This window comes from Ornithorhynchus anatinus, chromosome 4 (genome assembly GCF_004115215.2).
Source record: "Ornithorhynchus anatinus isolate Pmale09 chromosome 4, mOrnAna1.pri.v4, whole genome shotgun sequence".
Classification (NCBI taxonomy): Eukaryota; Metazoa; Chordata; class Mammalia; order Monotremata; family Ornithorhynchidae; genus Ornithorhynchus; species Ornithorhynchus anatinus.
In genome coordinates this window covers 10,841,120-10,859,098 of record NC_041731.1, presented here as the reverse complement: position 1 = coordinate 10,859,098, position 17,979 = coordinate 10,841,120, and the positions used below count along the sequence as shown (strand labels likewise).

At 42.0% G+C, this 17,979-nt stretch overlaps 1 protein-coding gene across 6 annotated transcripts in view; it reads left to right on the top strand.

Annotated features, from left to right (window-relative positions):
* EGFR (epidermal growth factor receptor) overlaps positions 1 to 17,979 on the top strand; it is a 298,096-nt gene that overhangs the window by 238,002 nt on the left and 42,115 nt on the right. For all 6 annotated transcript variants that reach the window (XM_029062043.2, XM_029062046.2, XM_029062042.2 and 3 more), the window contains 8 exons: positions 211 to 327; positions 6,541 to 6,667; positions 6,763 to 6,836; positions 8,133 to 8,223; positions 10,173 to 10,372; positions 11,301 to 11,433; positions 15,574 to 15,664; positions 16,849 to 17,006. In XM_029062043.2, coding sequence (XP_028917876.1) covers positions 211 to 327; positions 6,541 to 6,667; positions 6,763 to 6,836; positions 8,133 to 8,223; positions 10,173 to 10,372; positions 11,301 to 11,433; positions 15,574 to 15,664; positions 16,849 to 17,006 — 991 coding nt within the window. The remainder of the gene's footprint in view (positions 1 to 210; positions 328 to 6,540; positions 6,668 to 6,762; positions 6,837 to 8,132; positions 8,224 to 10,172; positions 10,373 to 11,300; positions 11,434 to 15,573; positions 15,665 to 16,848; positions 17,007 to 17,979) is intronic.

The following is a 17,979-nucleotide window of genomic DNA, read 5'->3' as shown; positions in this document are numbered from 1 at the left end:
GGACTATTTCTCTGATCATCAGAAAACTCATAGTTTGGGGCCCAGTGTGGTTACTGGGTAGAGGGAAAGTTAGATTGAGTTATGTCCTTCCCTGAAAAGCAAAGAAGAGATATAGATTTGTGATCTGCACCCTGGAACTAATGGGGAATGAGGCTTCCTGCTGTGTTAGGGTAATTTATCTGTAATTTCTGTGTGTGTGTTTTCTTCCAGACAACTACGTAGTGACAGATCATGGTTCCTGTGTCCGCTCTTGCAATGCAGAGACCTACGAAGTGGAAGAAGACGGTGTCCGAAAATGCAAAAAATGTGAAGGGCCGTGCAGTAAAGGTACGAAGCTTCGAGGGTGATCTAAGGACGTTTATTCCTTTTAGAAAAGTGACTTTTGGTTTGCTCTAGATCTAGGGCCTAAGCCTTAGAAGAAAGCTTCGTCTGTTTTTGTATGTTTTTTAATGTTATTTGTTAAGCACTTACTGTGTGTCAAGCACTGCTCTAAGCCTTGGAGTAGATACATGTTAATTAATGCAGTCCCTGTTTCACTGTGGCTCACAGTCTAAGTAAGTGGGAGAGCAGGTACTGAATCCCCATTCTGCAGCTGATGAAACTGAGGCCCAGAGAAGTTAAATGACTTGCTCATGGTCACTCAGCAGGCAAGTGGTGGAGCTGGGATTAGAACCCAAGATCCGCTGACTAATTTATGACAGGCAAAGCTGGGGCCTAGACCTAGGTCACCCGGGATTCTGGATGCCACCTGCTCCCTGGGGAATAGAGCAGAGGAAAAATAATATTGATAATTTTTAAAAACCCACTTTTCTAGAGTGCCAGATTTCCCAGAAACAGTTGAGATGGGGCTTTTCCTGTGTTTGGGAGAAATGATCAGAAATGTCATGGCTTGTTGAATGATGGCCTTTAAACCTCACCTGTGGGCTGGTCAGGGAGAAGGCAGGAAGCAAGGAAGGGTAGGCCTGGGGGAGGCTAGTAAAATCCCCCAAAATGTGGTTACTTTGCCCATTTCCAGGCTCCAAGACTAACCTGCCCGCAAATGTTGCTTCAAAGGACATTACTCCATGACTAATGATTTCCTCCTCCTGAGTATTAATCCTCTCAACGTGGCCCAAGATAACAAATCTCTAAATTGGCCTCTGAGATCTACCCCACCAAGCATGAACCATTGTCCCTTCCCAAAAGAACCAAGATGCACTCTCAAAGAGCAGAGGGGTCCCACAGAATGGGCCTTAGAGCCCACCTACCATTTAGCCACTCTGACCCCGTGAGCTTAACATCTTGAGTCCCACGAGATTTAAGTGGAGATCACTTATCCTGGCACGAAACACTTTGGAATTTCTACTGCTTCCAAGAATTTTCGCTTTGGTGATATACGCTGAGAAATTCCTCTCTGGCTACTTCAGTCTTCTAAAGAATGTTGGACATTGGGATAGGAGGGCTGGGTTTGTTTTTTTTTTCTTTAATTCCAAGCACTGGGCCTAGAACAGGGTGGTCATGCAGTTGTGGGTACTTCAGATAATTGAATTAAATTTCAGTTGAGTATGAATAGGCCTGTAGCCATGTCCTGGACTGACAGAAGCTTTCTAATAGAATGGGCAGTGAGTGAATGAACTGGCAATGCAATGTGGAAAAAGTGACTCTAGAAATCAGGTTTCTTAATCTAATTGGCTCTTTTACTCTAAAAATCACTCTTTGAGAGAGCAGAACCTGGTTACATAATCCCGTCAAGGATGGACTTGCTGTCACCCTGAGCAGGCAGGAATTTATTCACTCATTCAGTCATATTTATTGAGTGCTTTTTGTGTGCAGAGCACTGTACTGAGTGCTGGGATAAAACCAAATAACAATGAACAGGCACATTCCCTGCCCACAACGAGCTTACAGTCTAGAGAGATGGTCATCGATGAATAGTTTAGGTTGTGGGCAGGAATTGTCTATTCCTATCCTTTTGTATTATGCTCTCCCGAGTGCTCAGTTCAGTGCTCTGCATACGGTAAGCACTCAGTAAATAGCATTGATTAAATCAAGGGAAAAGTGCAGAGAATAGGAAAAGGAAGAACTGAGACTGGAGGCGAACAGACCATACCCTAGATTGGGAGGAAATCTCATTAACAGAGTGGTCGCCAAGGAAAAGAGTTAGATTGAGTCACATCTGGCACAGGAGAGGTAGAAGGAGAAAAGGGGACCTTCTGCTACAGAGGGTCAGATTTGGTCTTCTCATTTATTCTCTGATAAACTCCCCAAATCACCTTCCATCCAAATTTCTGGCTTTCTACCTGCTTCCCAGAGTAACCTTGTCTATTATTCCTAGTTCCCTCAGTTTAGGATTGATGGGTAAATCCCCAATTAGGGAGAAAAGCATTTGGTAGATTTAATACTTGGGGGTGGGTTCAGAGTCCAGGGGATTCAGGAAGGATATGCAGGGAAGGTAGATGAAGAGATATGCTCTCTCTCCCTTCTTTCCTTTCTCTGTTTCTTTCCTTTTGCCATTTTCCGCTACCCTCACCCTTTATTTCATTCCCATTGCTCCTCTTCCCTCTCGCTCAAGGGAGGGATGTATCCTGAGAGGACTTGAGAAAGAAATGGTTAAAGAATGCAGAAAAGAAGAAAAAAATGAAAAGCACCTTTCAAGAGGTTAAAATCATGCATTTTGATGTTCTGACATGCCTAAACAATGAAGGACTGGGCATGTTATTAGGCAAGTTGTCATTCACATTAAATGAGAAAGGACAAGATAACTAGTTCTCCCAAGCTTCCATTTGGGACAGTCGAATGCTCTTCATTAAGAATTTTATCTCTGGAGAGATGTTTCTAGAGTTACAATCCACACCATGTAATACAAACTGACTTTTTTGCTTTAACCAATATGTTGCTCCCTGAGGGAAAATGAGCATTTTAATTAAAGTGATTTGGGCATCAAACGTAAATCCTACTTATCCAGCTTCAGTTAGCATGTGATTAAAATAAGCATCAAAAATTGCGTCTTGGAAAAAATCAGTAGCAATTCAGGCCCAGATGCCAAGTATCCCATCAACAGAGACAAAATATATATTTTGATTTTCTGAACTGAAGACCATTAGGCGGACTCGCCTTAGTTTATAGCATATTCCTTTGGAAGAGGTAATAGGTTTCTTACAGCTTTGGGAAGTGTTTAAATAAGTTGCTTACTGAGTTGGGAAATACTGGTTTTAGACATCACTGTCTTCGATATCAGCTCGGAGCAAGTTGCATTTCACTTGGAAATACTGGGTATGAAATAGTTTGGGGGGTTTTTTTTCTTATTTTAACTCCGCTTGGGTCTTGATTCTGTGCTATTCTAAAGGCTCAAATTTTTCATGTATCTGAAGCCTGAGCAATGTACCTCACCCAGAATTAGAATATTTTAGGACAGAAAAAGGTGTGCTAATTAAGGTCAAAGTATATTATTATCTAGGTAATTTGGCCCTAGAGACAGAAACTTGGTTACTGTTTCAATCAGCTAAATAATGCCCTGAAGGCCAGAAAGAGTTAATGCAGTTTTCCAAGATGCCTGACTTCCAGGAAGTAGTTTGGGTCCCGAGAGAATCTGGTGCTGTCAGAACTACATTTCACAGACAGTTCTGAGCAAAGTGGATTATAACATTTCGCTTCGGTGAATCAGATCAGGCCAAAGTTTAAAAGGATTTTCTTCGATGCTTGAATGCTTCAGTCAAAACTCCGAAGCCTTTCTCTACGGTCTATGTTGGCTGTTTACTACTTGTCCTATTAATCCCGATTTTGATGCAGTGTAAAGAGCACGGCTCTGGGAATCAGAAGACCTGGGTTGTTGATCCTACTTATGCCGCTGGAGCCCTTATATCAGCGGTGGAGGTTTCTGACTGAAGAATCACCTAAGGCATTCGGTTGTCAGGAAAACTGAAAAGTAATCAATCAATCAGTGGTATTTACTGAGCACTTATTTTGTGCAGAGAAGTGTGCTAAACGCTTTAATTGGTAGATTCATTGCGGGCAGGGAATATGTCTACCAACTCTATTATATTGTTATAGTGTACTCTCCCAAGCACTTAGAACAGTGCTCTGCCCATAGTAAGTGCTCAATAAATGTAACTGATTGATTAATAGACACGGTCACTGCCCTTAAGGAGCTTTCAATCCAACAAGAGAGAGAGACGCTAAAATAAATTACTGGTAGGGGAAAGCAACTGAATTTTTTTAAAAAAATTCATTCGGTCATATTTATTCAGCGGTTACTTTGTGCAGAGCACTGTACTAAGCGCTTGGAATGTACAATCCCTGCCCAACAACGGGCTCACAGTCTAAAAGAGGGAGACAGCAAAACAAAACAAGAAGACAGGCATCAATAGCGTCAAAATAGAAAAATAGAATCATAGATATACACATTATTAATATAATAGAGTAATAATGTATAAGAGGGACCAGTTTGCCCCTCTGATCTTATCCTGCTTGTCCTTGCTTCACATCCACATTTGCTCGGGTGCTGACCTACTTGTGGGAAAGGGGTCTGTGCCTGACCCTATTATCTTGTATCTACTCTCGCACTTAGTTCCATACTTGGCACACAGCAAGTTCTTTAACAGGTTCCATCATTACCACCTTCAAGGAGTGGTACTTTTCTGATCAACTTCTCCGCTTCTCAAAGCTAAACTACAATGGAGCTTGCCTCAAAGTCTTTCGGAAAGACCTTGCGGAAAACAAGTGTGGCCTAGTGGAAATAGCAAAAGACTGAGAGTCAGGAGGTCTAGGCCTTACCTGCTGTGTGATCTTGGGCAAGTGGTTTAGCTTCTCTGTGCCTCAGTTTCTTCATCTGGAAAATGGGAATAGAATACCTCTTCCCTCTCCACCTTAATCTATGAGCCCCAGGTGGGACAGGGACTGAGTCTGATCTGATAACACTGAATATGCTTCCGCACTTAGTACAGGTAACTTAATAGTAACCTATTAAGTGCTTAACAAATACCACACGTTATTGTTACTATTAAGAAAAATGGAAGAATTCAATTCAGAACCTCCAAGGAAAGTCTTTGTGTTTAGAGATTTCTGGATGTATATTTACTATGGGTTAGAGAAATCGACAACAATCCCCAATCTACAAGGAGTTCCTAATCTAAATAAGAGGGGGAAGAGGTGTTGATTCCCTAGTGTCAATGAGGAAACAGGCTCAGAAAAGTTGTGAGAAGCAGCATCGCGTAGTAGCTAGAGCACAGGCCTAGGAGTCGGAAAAGGTCATGGGTTCTAATTCTGAATCAGCCACTTATTTGTCTGCTGGGTGACCTAGGGCAAGTCGCTTCACTTCTCTGTGCCTCAGTTACCTCATCTGTAAAGTGAGGATTGAGACTGTGAGCGCCACATGGGACAGGGACCGTGCCCAACCTGATTTGCTTGTATCCACGGCAGTGCTTTGTAAAGTGCCTGGCACATAGTAAGCGCTTAACGAATACCACAAGCATTATTATTATTATTTGTGACTTGTTCAAGGTCATGCAACAGACAAGTAGCAGAGGTGGGATTAGAACCCAGGTCTGTACACCTTTCACTAGGATATGCTGCTTCTCTTTTTGTGGGAATCTCTGGCACCATTCTACCCAGCCTGCATGTGGGGGGCAAGATCAGCCTTCACCATGCTCCTGAGCCGTCAAGAGGTGAGGGCCACTTATTCAGCTGGAGTTATCGTTCTGTTATTGCCTCACTGTGAGAATTAGCAAGTTCTTACCCTCATTCTTCCAAAGAGCCAAGCCTAGCAGTGGCCCCTACAGCTCTGAGCTAGATGCCTAATCTTACACATGCCAGGTCTCGGACAATCAGTCAATCAGTCGTATTTATTGTGTGCACGGCACTGTGCTAGACTCTTGGAAGAGTACAACACAGCATTATAACAGACACATTCCCTGCCCACAACAAGCTTATAGTCTAAAAGGACAAGACCCCAAAGTTTCCAGTCCGCCTCAGAAACCTCCCAAATGGCTTTGAAGCATCACTTCTCCTAGAACCACACTACCCTGGCTGTTTTTCACTCCCCTTTGCAGAACGGAAAGTTGACATCTCTAGGACCAAGTCCAATAAAAATATTAACAGTCCTTCACTCTGAACACTCCTTGTTCATGTGTGCCAGGCCTGCCCACACCTGCCTCTCCCTCTGTCTCCAACTGTGCCACATCACTTTCCAGACTTTGCCTTTGCTGAAATGTTTACTCTATCTGTGTACCTGCTCTCTTCTGTTACCTCAGGGGCCTTCCCATACATGAGTCAACAAGCTCCCGAATGTCAGAGCCTCGTGCATTTCAGAAAACGCAGTCCCGTTCTCCAAACCATTGGTGGAAATGGAGAGTAACCTCATACCTGGGATGTATGCGTGAGACTGATATGTAGGCAGCAAGGGGACAAGAGAATTTCGTATTTTGACAAAACTTGAGGCCCCTGGGTGGGGGAAAAGAAGGGAAAATATTCCCTACTCACTAACAGAAATTGTTCTGCTGTTTGGTCTAGAACTTTTTCATCCTAGAAACCTGGAAGGAATAATCATTTCCATTCCTTTTACAGTTTGCACTGGAATTGGAACTGGTGAATTTAAGGATGTTCTTTCTATAAATGCCACGAACATCAAACGATTCCAAAATTGTACCAAGATCAACGGGGATCTTCATATCCTGCCTGTGGCATTTAAAGGGTATGTGATTAACTATCATTTACTTGCAAGAAAAAAAATTCTGTGCTTCTGTTCTCAGTGCCAACCTGGATTATTAATTTGTGGGTGTATTTCAGGGATGCTTTCACAAAAACTCCACAGCTGAACCCGGAGGAACTGAACATCTTTAAAACCATCAAAGAAATATCAGGTCTGTAGTTATTATAAGTAAAACCAATCCTCATTCATGGACTGGAACAATTGTTTGGACAACATATAAATAGTGGAATTGCATTCGCTCTTAACTGAGGGTTTGGGGGAAGATGGCAGTCGGATGAAATGAGTTTAAAATGGATTAAGAAGTATGGTCTACCAGAGCAAATCATCAAGAAAACCACCAGCTGGCGATATATATGAGGGAGAGTGGAGGAAATCAGGATTTTGGGGTGGAGGGCTTTCCTTTTTGTACTTAAGCCATTGAGCCTCTGGCCCTCACTATTTGGTGATTTGACAAGACCTACTGAACATTTCATTTAGAGGCCCCGTAGTCCATTATGAAGAGAACTCAGTGTCAAGCGTCTCCATGGAGGTGCTGAGGTTGGGGGAATTCATTCATTCTGTTAACACCTATAATAACGATAATAACTGTGGTATCTGTAAAGTGCCGACTACATGCCCAGCACTATACTAAGCTCTGGTGTAGATACAAGATAAGCGGATCGGACCCAGTCCCTCTACCACATGCAGCTCACAGTCTGAGTAAGAGGGATAACAGGTCTTGGTTATTATTTTGCACAGGAGGAATCTGAGGCACAGAGAAGTTAAGTGACTTGCCCAAGGTCACATGACAGGCAAATGGCCGAGCTGGGATTAGAACGCAGGTCCTCTGGCTCCCAGGTCCATATTCTTTCCCCTAGGCCATTCTCCTTCCCTTATTATATGTCCGTGTGGTGCCTGGCACTAGCAGAATATCTGGCAGTGGAGTGGGGTGCGTCATGGAAAGTCATAGTTCCTGCTTTGAGGGGGAAGATATGCCCTTTAGACTAGCTGAAAGTTAAGTGGACAAATATACTCAGAGGGTAAGTACTGCATAGCAGTGAGGCTGGGTGGAAAGAGCATGTTTTGGAAAGGCAGGAGTTGTGGGTTCTAATCCCACTCCTGCCACTGACCTGTGTATGACAGTGGGTAAATCAGTTAATCTCTCTGGACCCTGGTTCCCTCATCTGTAAATATCAGCCTTGCGTGGGACCCGGGCCGTATCCAATCTGGTTATCTTGAATCTACCCCAGGACTTAGCACAGTGCTTTACCCAGAGTGAGTCCTTAATAAGAACAGTAACAATAATGATATGTTAAAGTGGGAAAAAATATCCAGCACCTCCTGTTTAAAGTTTGAAAACGGTCAAAATCTCACTTCCACCTAAGAGCAGATTGAATCCCTCACAGCCTAAAGGACGGTTTTACTGAAAGTCCCATTATTATTTCTGAGCTATTTCTTTGCCTTGCAGGGTTTTTACTGATTCAGGATTGGCCCGCAAACATGACCAGCCTTGATGTTTTTGAAAATCTGGAAATTATCCGAGGCAGAACTAAGCAGCAGTAAGTACAGAACCGCCACAGCTGGGCCTGTTTTCATGGGGATTCATCCTTGTAGAGGAGAAAAGTTAGCAAACTGCCCTCATTTTGAAGCCACAATCCCACAGTCAAACAATTCCACAGTCAGGATGTCACGCAGTTTTAGTGTGTGTAGTCAGATCACTGCCTCAGGACTTCCCTTCGGCTGGGAGATGTAGTCAAGAGAGAAGTTTTAAAACATCGTGTCTCTGGGACTAGTCAATCGTTTTTATTGAGCACTTACTGTGTTCAAAGCACTGTACTAAGCGCTTGGAAGAGTACAATATGCCCATTTATCGGACACATTCCCTGCCCACAACAAGCTTACAGTCTAGAGGGGGACTATCCCCTTTCTGCTACGATAGTTAATGAGAGAAGATAGAAATGAATTTGAGGGAAGAGAGGTAGATACTCAGAACATCACTTAAAACATGGAACAGAGTTGCAGTGTCTGACCAGGACTCTTGCAACAGTGGAACTATGCCTGGGTAGTGTTCCAAGGAACTGAACCCTAAAATTCAGGTGAAATCATTGAGGACCCTATCTCTTTCCCGGCACCTGAAAGGGTGGGTGAACCAAACCCTAAATGCTCTGATTGTTCAAGCCAGGTGAAACTGCTGTGATAAGACTTACTGGCTGATCTAAGTAATTGTGTTGGGAAGATTTAGGTTGCCAGGGAAGTGCGTGTAAATGGGAGTGGCTTACGCAGAAGGAAAAACCTCCAGTGGCCAGGACCCCACCTGAATCCCGAGAGGATTGCTACTCTTTATGTGGGTAGCCCATTCTATTATACTGATGGTTACAAAGTGCCCTGTGTTTAAGTTACAGAGTTAGAGTAGCCCTTTCTAGCAGTGAAACTGACCTTCCTTTGGTCAGCATTTCTTTAAGCTGGTGTAGATCATTAGCCACTTGAATATCAACCCATTTTGTGATGATGCTGTGATAATGATAGTAATTATGATATTTGTTAAGTGCTTAACTGTGTGTTAAGTTCTGGGGAAGAAAAAGATGAGGTCAGCCCCAGGTCCTATCCCACATAAGGCCAACAGTCTAAGTAGGAGGGAGAACAGATATTGGATTCCCATTTTACGGTTGGGGGAACTAAGGCGCAGAGAAGTTAAGTAACCTGACCAAGGCCACATAGGAGGCAAGTAGCCTAGCCAGGATTAGAACCCCTTGTGGTCAGGGCGTTCATAGTTTGCAAGAGAAATAGCGGCTTTCTTGAGGGAGTCGCCAAAGTCGCCATTACGCACTTTTCCCACTAGCCTCTCGTGCCTCCCTCAGGACTCTTCTCTGCTGTGATTGAGGCACCCTCTTTTTTAACCAGTCCTCCATGCCTTTCACTCAAGCAGGATTTCTGATTGTTTTCACTTTTCTAACCAGCACATAGACATCTATTTGAAGACAAATTCAGAAGTATTTCGATAGTCCAAAATATAGATTAAAATCATACAGCATAGTCTTTGCCTCTTTGACTCTCTTTATATGCCCATGTGGAAAACAAAGCTGTTTGAAGTACAGTTCCCCTCCTGTGGCTTATTATCCTCACTACCACATGCTTTTGACACAGCTGAATTCTCCGCATGGGTACCTAGGTTGTTAATGGATTTTATTTGGATTTGTCCAATATCCATAAAATTTCTGCAGGAAAACTTGAAGTTTGTGCTATATTTGAATTTATGGTGTCTGTAAATTTCTGCAAAAGAAAGATCTAGCAAGGATTGTAGTGATTTTTTTAATGCTACTGTAAAAATCACATTTATACTTTGAAAATACTGCAGTTCAGATCTTCCACAGGCCTGTGTTTTACAATTCAAAAAGCTGCCTAAAGTAGACCAGGAACTGTCCTAGTAAAACCCATTTTCAATATTTTCTTTTCTCAGAACACATTTATTTTGCTGATTATAATACTGTTCCTTCTTCCTTCAATTTAGTGGCCGGTTTTCGCTTGCTATTGTTAACCTGAACATAAGTTATCTGGGATTACGATCGCTCAAGGAAATAAGTGATGGAGATGTAATCATTTCAAAAAACAAAAACTTGTGCTATGCAAACACGATATGCTGGAAGAAACTGTTTAGCACACAGAATCAGAACTATAAAATTGAAAACAACAGGAATGAAAATGAATGCAGTAAGTTGTCACCATCTGCTTTTGCCTGCCATTGTAAAATTACTTAGGGAAATTTGTTGTGAAATTTATTGTGACTTGTATAAAACCCTCATGGTCTCGTAGGGGTTTCCAACCATTGTTTTAGGTTTTAAATTGGAGTGGATAGCAGCAGAATGATAGATGGTTACCAGCTTGTTAACACGTGCAAAATTTAAAACAGACAATAATAATTTCAAAGCTGGTAGGTTTTTACTCTGGTTAACTTATTTCATAAGTTCTGGCTTGAAACTGTCTTATCGTTTCTTCCCCAGTAACTGAGTGAAGATGAGCACTAGAATCTGGGTGATGCTGTGCTGTCAAAGCTACAGAAAGTGGCTTTATACTGTGCAACTTTTGAAAGAGGAGAGAAAATGAGAGAAAGACTCCTCACCACCCCGCCACTGTTTCTTCTACGGTGGATAGTAAACTTCTGAGTATAAAAGAAGCTCATATGTGAATTGTGACCGCAGAAAAAATGATTAGCGTGTTTAATCCTCAGTCAACCACTAAAGTTTTAGGCATTCTCCCATTGGAGAACAGAGACCACCTATCCTCAAGTAGTTTGGTTTTTTTAAGGTATTTGTTAAGCGCTTACTGTGTGCCAAGCACTGTTCTAAGTACTGGGATAGATACAAGGTAATCAGGTTGGCACAGTCCATGTCCCATGTGGGGCTCATAGTCTTAATCCTCACTTTACAGATGAGGTAACTGATGCACAGAGAAGTTAAGTGATGCACCCAAGGTCACAGAGTAGACAAATGGTGGAGCTGGTATTAGAACCCAGGTCCTTATGACTCCCAGGCCTGTGCTCTATCCACAAGGCTACACTTCTTCTTTATTGGAGTTGAAAGTCTTACACTATTCTTCGGGTTTTTGTTGTACTGTTTTGTTTTTGATTGGTTCCACTTAGATGCCACCGGTCAAGTTTGTCACCCCTTGTGTTCCTCTGATGGATGTTGGGGTCCAGAGCCAAACCATTGTTTTTCTTGCCGATACGTCAGTCGAAGCAAGGAGTGTGTGGAGAAATGCAACATATTAGATGGGTGAGGAGGTTTCTTTGTGCTTTTTCTCTTTTCCTGAGAAGTAAAATATTCCCGTCATGTGACAGTGCAGCGATTCTGAGGGCTTACAGTTGTGACACCTCTTGTCTCCCTTGCACAGTGTTCTTCTCTGCTTGCTCCTCCAGCCCCGAGAGGAAAATAAAATTTGTTCTCATTATCATCCTCTCAAGGATATATATAGGTGAAACAGAGTCCTAATGTTCATTTCCAATGATGAGCCTATTAGAGAAGGAGCAATTGAGTTTCAGTAGCCTGTAATGCTGTTTCCTGCAATTTAAAATCTTGTTTAAAAAAATAACATTAACAATAAAGAATTAAAGCCAGGAGGGATCATGTACCATTTGCCCACATCTTCTCTCTGTCCTAGAACTCCCTTCTACTTAAAATATGACAGAAAGTACTCTCTCCACTTCAAAGCCTTATTAAAATCACTTCTCCTCCGAGAGGCTTTCCACTACTAAGCCCTCATTTCCCCTTCTCCCTCTCCCTTCTGCGTCATCTGGGCACTTGGATCTGTACCCTTTAAGCACTTGATATTCACCCCACCTGGAGGACTTATTTACCTACCTGTAATTTATGTATTTATATTAATGTCTGTCTCCCCTTCTAGACTGTAACCTCCTTATGGTCAGGGAATATATCTACCAACACCATTGTATTGTGCATTCCCAAGCCCTTAGTACAGTGTTCTGCACTTAATAAGTGTTTAATATATGCCATTTACTTGTTGATTGATTGACTGGAAAGCCAAGATTGGCACAGGAAGTTCATTATGGCTCCCTTTAGAGAAGCAGGTTAAAGTGAAAGGGAATAGGGAACAGAACCATTTCTCTTTTGGGCTTTGGGAACAAAGCGAAAGGGAGATTTGGGATAATTATCCAGATAATTTGGAGTGGAAAAACCTCAGGGGAACAAATTATTGTTTGGCTGGACTAATCTCAGTTGATGCAAATTCACCTTGTCTCACCCTACACTTTTAATAAGACATTCATTAAAATTTAGTTAACAGCACTTTGTGGCCTGTTTGAATTTTTAATAAATATTAAACTGCATGGGCAAACATAGGTAAACGTGAAATACCATGATTCTGTGATTTCAGATTAATGTCTCTGGTCCTCAATATCTTAATGAGAATTTCAGACTGTAGGAAGCCAGAAACCCAGGGAGGTTATAAGAGGTTTGGAGGTTTGGGGGCAGCATTCTTGATCTTTCTGGGTTTTTCTTTTCACAGAAACAGATCCTTTTGCTAACAGATAAAACTTGTCTTCATTCGAAACGATGAGTTATGTCTTGTTTTCCTCTTGCTGGAAGAATTCATTAACCAGAGCAAATTCTCATTCACTGGCCTGATCTTAGAATCAAATCTGGGAAGAATCAAATTGCCTTGACTCCCATTTCCCAAGACCCATTTTATTCCAATATCCTGAAATCCCCTTACAGCCTCGCTCGTCCAATAAAATCACAATTACAGACATTGTCTTCTTTATCCAGCTCCTCTTGCTTGGGATCCTGCCTGTCAGCGGGGGCTGAGTCTTTGGGTGAATTTCTTTTCTTTGGATGCAAATCCAGTAAGATTGGATTTCTCCTTTGAGCTCATCCCCCCTCTACTGGATGAGTTCTTCAGGCACTGACTTAGTTTTGAGAGATATGCAGTTGCCCTCACCTCTACCAGGGCTATTTTTATTCCTGACTCCGCCGGCACTGTTTCTACAGCTTTTTCCACCCACTTGATCATTGGATAGGTTTCCAAGCCCAGTGTGGAGGCGGAGCGGGGAAGCTCTGCAGCAGGAGTGATGTGCCGTAGATGCTCTTCGCAGCTCATTGAGTCTGTCTTGCTATGTTCAGCTAATCGAGTTCTGGAGACTGATGAGTAACCACTTCCAGAGAAATCTCTTTAAGAATATCTAGATTTTTCCTTCTTGGAGCAGATCCCAAAGGATCCAAATAGTCCCATGTAGACTTCCAAAATAATAATAATGATAACTGGTATTTACTAAGTGCTGGGGTAGGCACAATCAATCAGTCATATTTATTGAGCACTTCCTGTGTGTAGAGCACCACTCTAAGTGCTTGGGAAAGTATAATATAGCAAAGTTGGCAGATATGTACCCTGCCCACAAGGCGCTTACACTCTAGACGCTGACATTAAAATCAATTAGGGTTAGGAACCTAATAGCTGTGGGCCTAAGGGAGGGGTAAATCTCAAGTCAGTAGCAAAGTGCAAGATAATCAAGTCCCTCCTGGGGCTCACAATCTAAGTAGGAAGGAGAACATCCAATTCTGAAAAAAATCTTGGTTCATTCTAAAATGATTAACTCGAATTGTACATTCCAAGCACTTAGTGCAGGGCTCTGCACATAGTAAGCGCTCAATAAATACAATTGAATGAATAAATATATTTGTCCTCGGATTCTCCCCCCCCCACCCACCCCACTACTTAAACACAAGTTAAGTCTAAAGAGCCTGTATGATAGTCTGTTTGTATTAAAACAGGAAATCCTTTTCAACTAACAAATTCATTTTGCCAGGCAAGTTGCAGTTGTCGTGCAAGTACCCCCACGAACAGATTAGGATCTGGTTTCTTTGGCTAGACTTTACTTTGTTTACCAGGGTAGGTGTGACCTCATAAATTCATCTTGGCAAAATTCTTCAGAGAACAAAATGCAGTGTCAATTTGAAAAACTTGAACAACCAAATCTACGACTTTGCACTCCCGCTTCACTGTCCTCATTTCACCTAGCTTATACTTTGGCATCCATTCTAACACTTCCCAGTCCTTCCTGTCTGCAAGTCTTTCTCACTTCAGTGAATGGCATTGATTGAGCACTCACTATTTGCACAGCTCTGTATGAAGCACTTGGGAGAGTACAATACAACTGAGTTGATAGATATGTTCCCTGCCCACAGGGAGCTCTCACCGTCTAGAGTGGGAGACGCACGTAAAGATAAAATCTAAATCACCCATATTGTGATTTCAAACTTTCCCCCTGTATCCTGCTCTCAGGGAAGATGGAGAACAGTGGATCACTATCCTTGGAGTAAGGTCTCGTTAAAGACTTGATCGGATGGATCTAAGTCATTCCCAGTCTTTTCTTCCCCAGGCCATAAAGTCTGATTTCCTGTTCTCTTTGAGAATGCAGAGACCAAAGGAGAGTCCATCAGCCAGGAGCCCTGTGTGCAGAGCTCTGTATTAAACACTTGTGAAAGTACAATACGACAGAGTTGGTAGACATGTTTCCTGCCCACAAGGAGCCATAAATGAACTATTCCACTCCTGCTCGGCATCAAGGAAGAAAAGTTATTCAGCCATACAGCCGTGAACAAATATCTCTTGGGTATTTCCCATTTGCAGTTCTTCTGAAGAAAGCAGAATTCTTATTTAGAAACAACTCACAATAATTAAAAGACAATTGTTCAGTACACTGGAGTTTGTATTTAGGAAGTCGCATGTGAACAGCTGGTACTTTTGTGAGCACATTCCCCTCAGCAGGTACAGCGCCCTAGAGGGCAAGAGTATACTATATGAGTGGTCGCCGATGAGTGGATATAGTTTCATTTATACCATCTACTTGAAATGGAACGGCTTTATTGCTATCGGAACCATCTGTTCCAAATACTTGGTTCATATTTTAACCATTTACTCAATGTTGCCTGGAGCAAGAGCATACACTTAATTATCAGCCAGATTTCATTTTGTCTAACATCTGGAGTGATCCTCTTGCCTTTGGAACCAAGCATCAACTTTGTGCTTAATTGTGGTTTAAACTTCTGTGGAAACTTTAGAGAAAATTCCTTAGCAAAATCTTTAAAAACTTTGAAAGAGCACTTGGAGATAAGCAGGAAATATTTCACATTTTTACTTGTGTGTTTATTTTATGGGGAAAATTTTACACTTTCTGCCTTCCTCCTCCTTCTCCCCATCTCCAAGTTAACATTTTCTTACAGATGACTTCAATAATCATGGCTGCATGGAGCAAATGATGGGTAATGGGTGAAAAGATTGATTTTAATAAATTGTCAATGTTCCAATTCAGGTGATCCGAAAGAACAGAGAGTCCTTGAGGATGCTGAGTGTCTTAGAGCAATGGCATTTATTCTTTTCGTTTCACTCTCCCCTGTAAGGTTCCCAAGAGAGTTTGTGGAGAAGTCAGAGTGCTTGCAGTGCCACCCAGAATGTCAACCCCAGCCTAAGAACTCAACCTGTACAGGGCACGTAAGTAACACAACCAACATCATAATCAAAACTTAACTGTGAAGGGTCTCTGTGCATCAGTCTTCCAGACAAACCCAATCCCCCAAATCCCCCTTACCTGCAATCATCCAAATGCTTCAGTCAGTCAGTGGAACTTATTGAATGCTTACTGTGGGCAGAACACTGCAGTAAGCACTTGGGAAATGTCCACAGGAGTTTACAGTCTCTAGGTTCAGTGACTCCGGAGAGTAGCGGACTCGTGTGAATTTTCAGGTTCTGAATAATCCCTTTAGCTTGCTGATGCACACCAGAGACAAGGCAATACCTTCATTAAAGCAGCACACCCACAGTTAGATTATTGAAGTTCTACCCGTGTCTGCTCAGTGTTTTTAATTGCCGAGACTTGTCAAGTCCACTTATAACAGTGATTACAGTTGATATGATCATGTAGAAGGGTGACTTGCAATACAACTCATTTCTTACCTGGATTTCTAATCAGGGCTTCCTAGACCTTAGTACAGTAATGCTGGGAATAATCCAATTCTCACTCATGTTTAGAAGTTATTTGCAATTATCACCTCTTAATAGTCCCTGGACCATTAAGTCTATCTCTGGGAACTTCTCTGAGATAAGTATTCAAGTTAGGATTTTAACTTTATCAACATTTCCGACAATGTTCAGCACCTAGGAAGCGCTCAAAAAATACCACTGGTGGATTAAAGATTTTTTTCAAACTTTTCAATGGGTTGGTCTTAAAATGGCAAAAAAAGAGTGGCTATCAAACCTTATTGCAGTCCACTTTTGAAGGCTTCATCCTTGGAGAAAATGTCTTGGGGCTCGCAGTTACGTCTTGGGCTTTGACTACTTCACTTCTCATGCCAGGTCTCTCTGGCATCTAGAGGCAAGTCTGTTTTGCCTCCAACAATATTCTCCATACAGAAATACCCAGATCTATGTCCCTGAGTGCTAACTGACAAGCATAGGAATAGTCTTTCGCTGGCTCACATGGACAACTTTCATCATTTTCTTCTTTCCCAGAATAAGTGTGGGAAATAAAATATGCCCATGCCATTAAGATCTTAGAACGTAATCTTAATTCATTCCACTGTATTTATTGAACACAGACTGTGTAGAGCATTGTACTAACCACTTGGGAGAGTACAATACAATAGGATTAATCTAACCTTAAATGTGTCTTTTTCTAGGGTCCAGACAACTGCATAAAGTGTGCCCACTTCATAGATGGTCCTCACTGTGTTAAAACATGTCCCGCTGGAATTATGGGGGAAAATGATACCTTGGTCTGGAAATACGCTGATGCACATCATGTGTGTCAACTGTGTCATCCAAATTGCACACATGGGTGAGTAAAAAGTTGTCGCCAAAAAGGAAATTTGCAAAAATATGAAGTGTTTCTTGGTTTTCAAAATCTTAACATGATCATTCTTCTAAAATAACATGGGGGAGAATTCCATATTGAGCTCCAGGTTAGAGACTGCACTGAATTTTTAGACAAAAGAGGAATCAAAGTAAAGCACTGCTGAGTTTGTTTCCGGGAAAGTACTTCTGAGCTGAGAAAAAGCTTCGGGAGGCCTAAGGAAATTGATTTCCCAGATCCATACTTCACCCTAAAGGAATCCAATTTTTCCGTCTCCAGTTTACAGTTTGTGCCAAAATTATTTGAGGGAGGAATCAGGGAGTGTCAGTTACAAATATGTTTTAGCTATCACAGAGTTTATCCTTGATGTCAAGAGTAGCAGCTTCTTTATGCTTCTGGCTAAGACGCATTCAGCCGCAGAGTTTCTAGTTTGCTTAGTAAGTAAAGGAATAGGATGAGAGCAACCTTGGGCTCCCATCCATTGCTGAGCACATTTTGCTCTTTCTAGGGGCAGAATGATGCCATCAGTACATTGAAGTAGCACAGAATCAGTCCTGGGAATGTCCACTAAATTTTTAAAGTGCTTATTTTCCCGGTGCCTGAACGAATAGGCCTATGTAAATTGCACAGCTTGATTGTTTGGTTGTTCATTTTCTCCCTCTTGATTTCTTAAATTGATTCCCGCACAATATCCAGGGACTGGAATCCAGGAAACTTGGTTTGAGTCCCAGCTCCACCACTAGCCTTCAGAGTCAGTTGGCAAGTCACTTAAATTCTCAAACTAGATTATGAGCCCATTATGGGACATGGACCCTCTGATCTTATAACCTTATTTCTAACTCCAGCACTTAGCACATAGTAAGTGCTCAATCAGTGCCACATTTATCATTTAGCCAATGCCTTTTAAGGCAGGAAGCTGAGTTGCAGTTCTAATTAATATATTTGAATTTTGAAGATC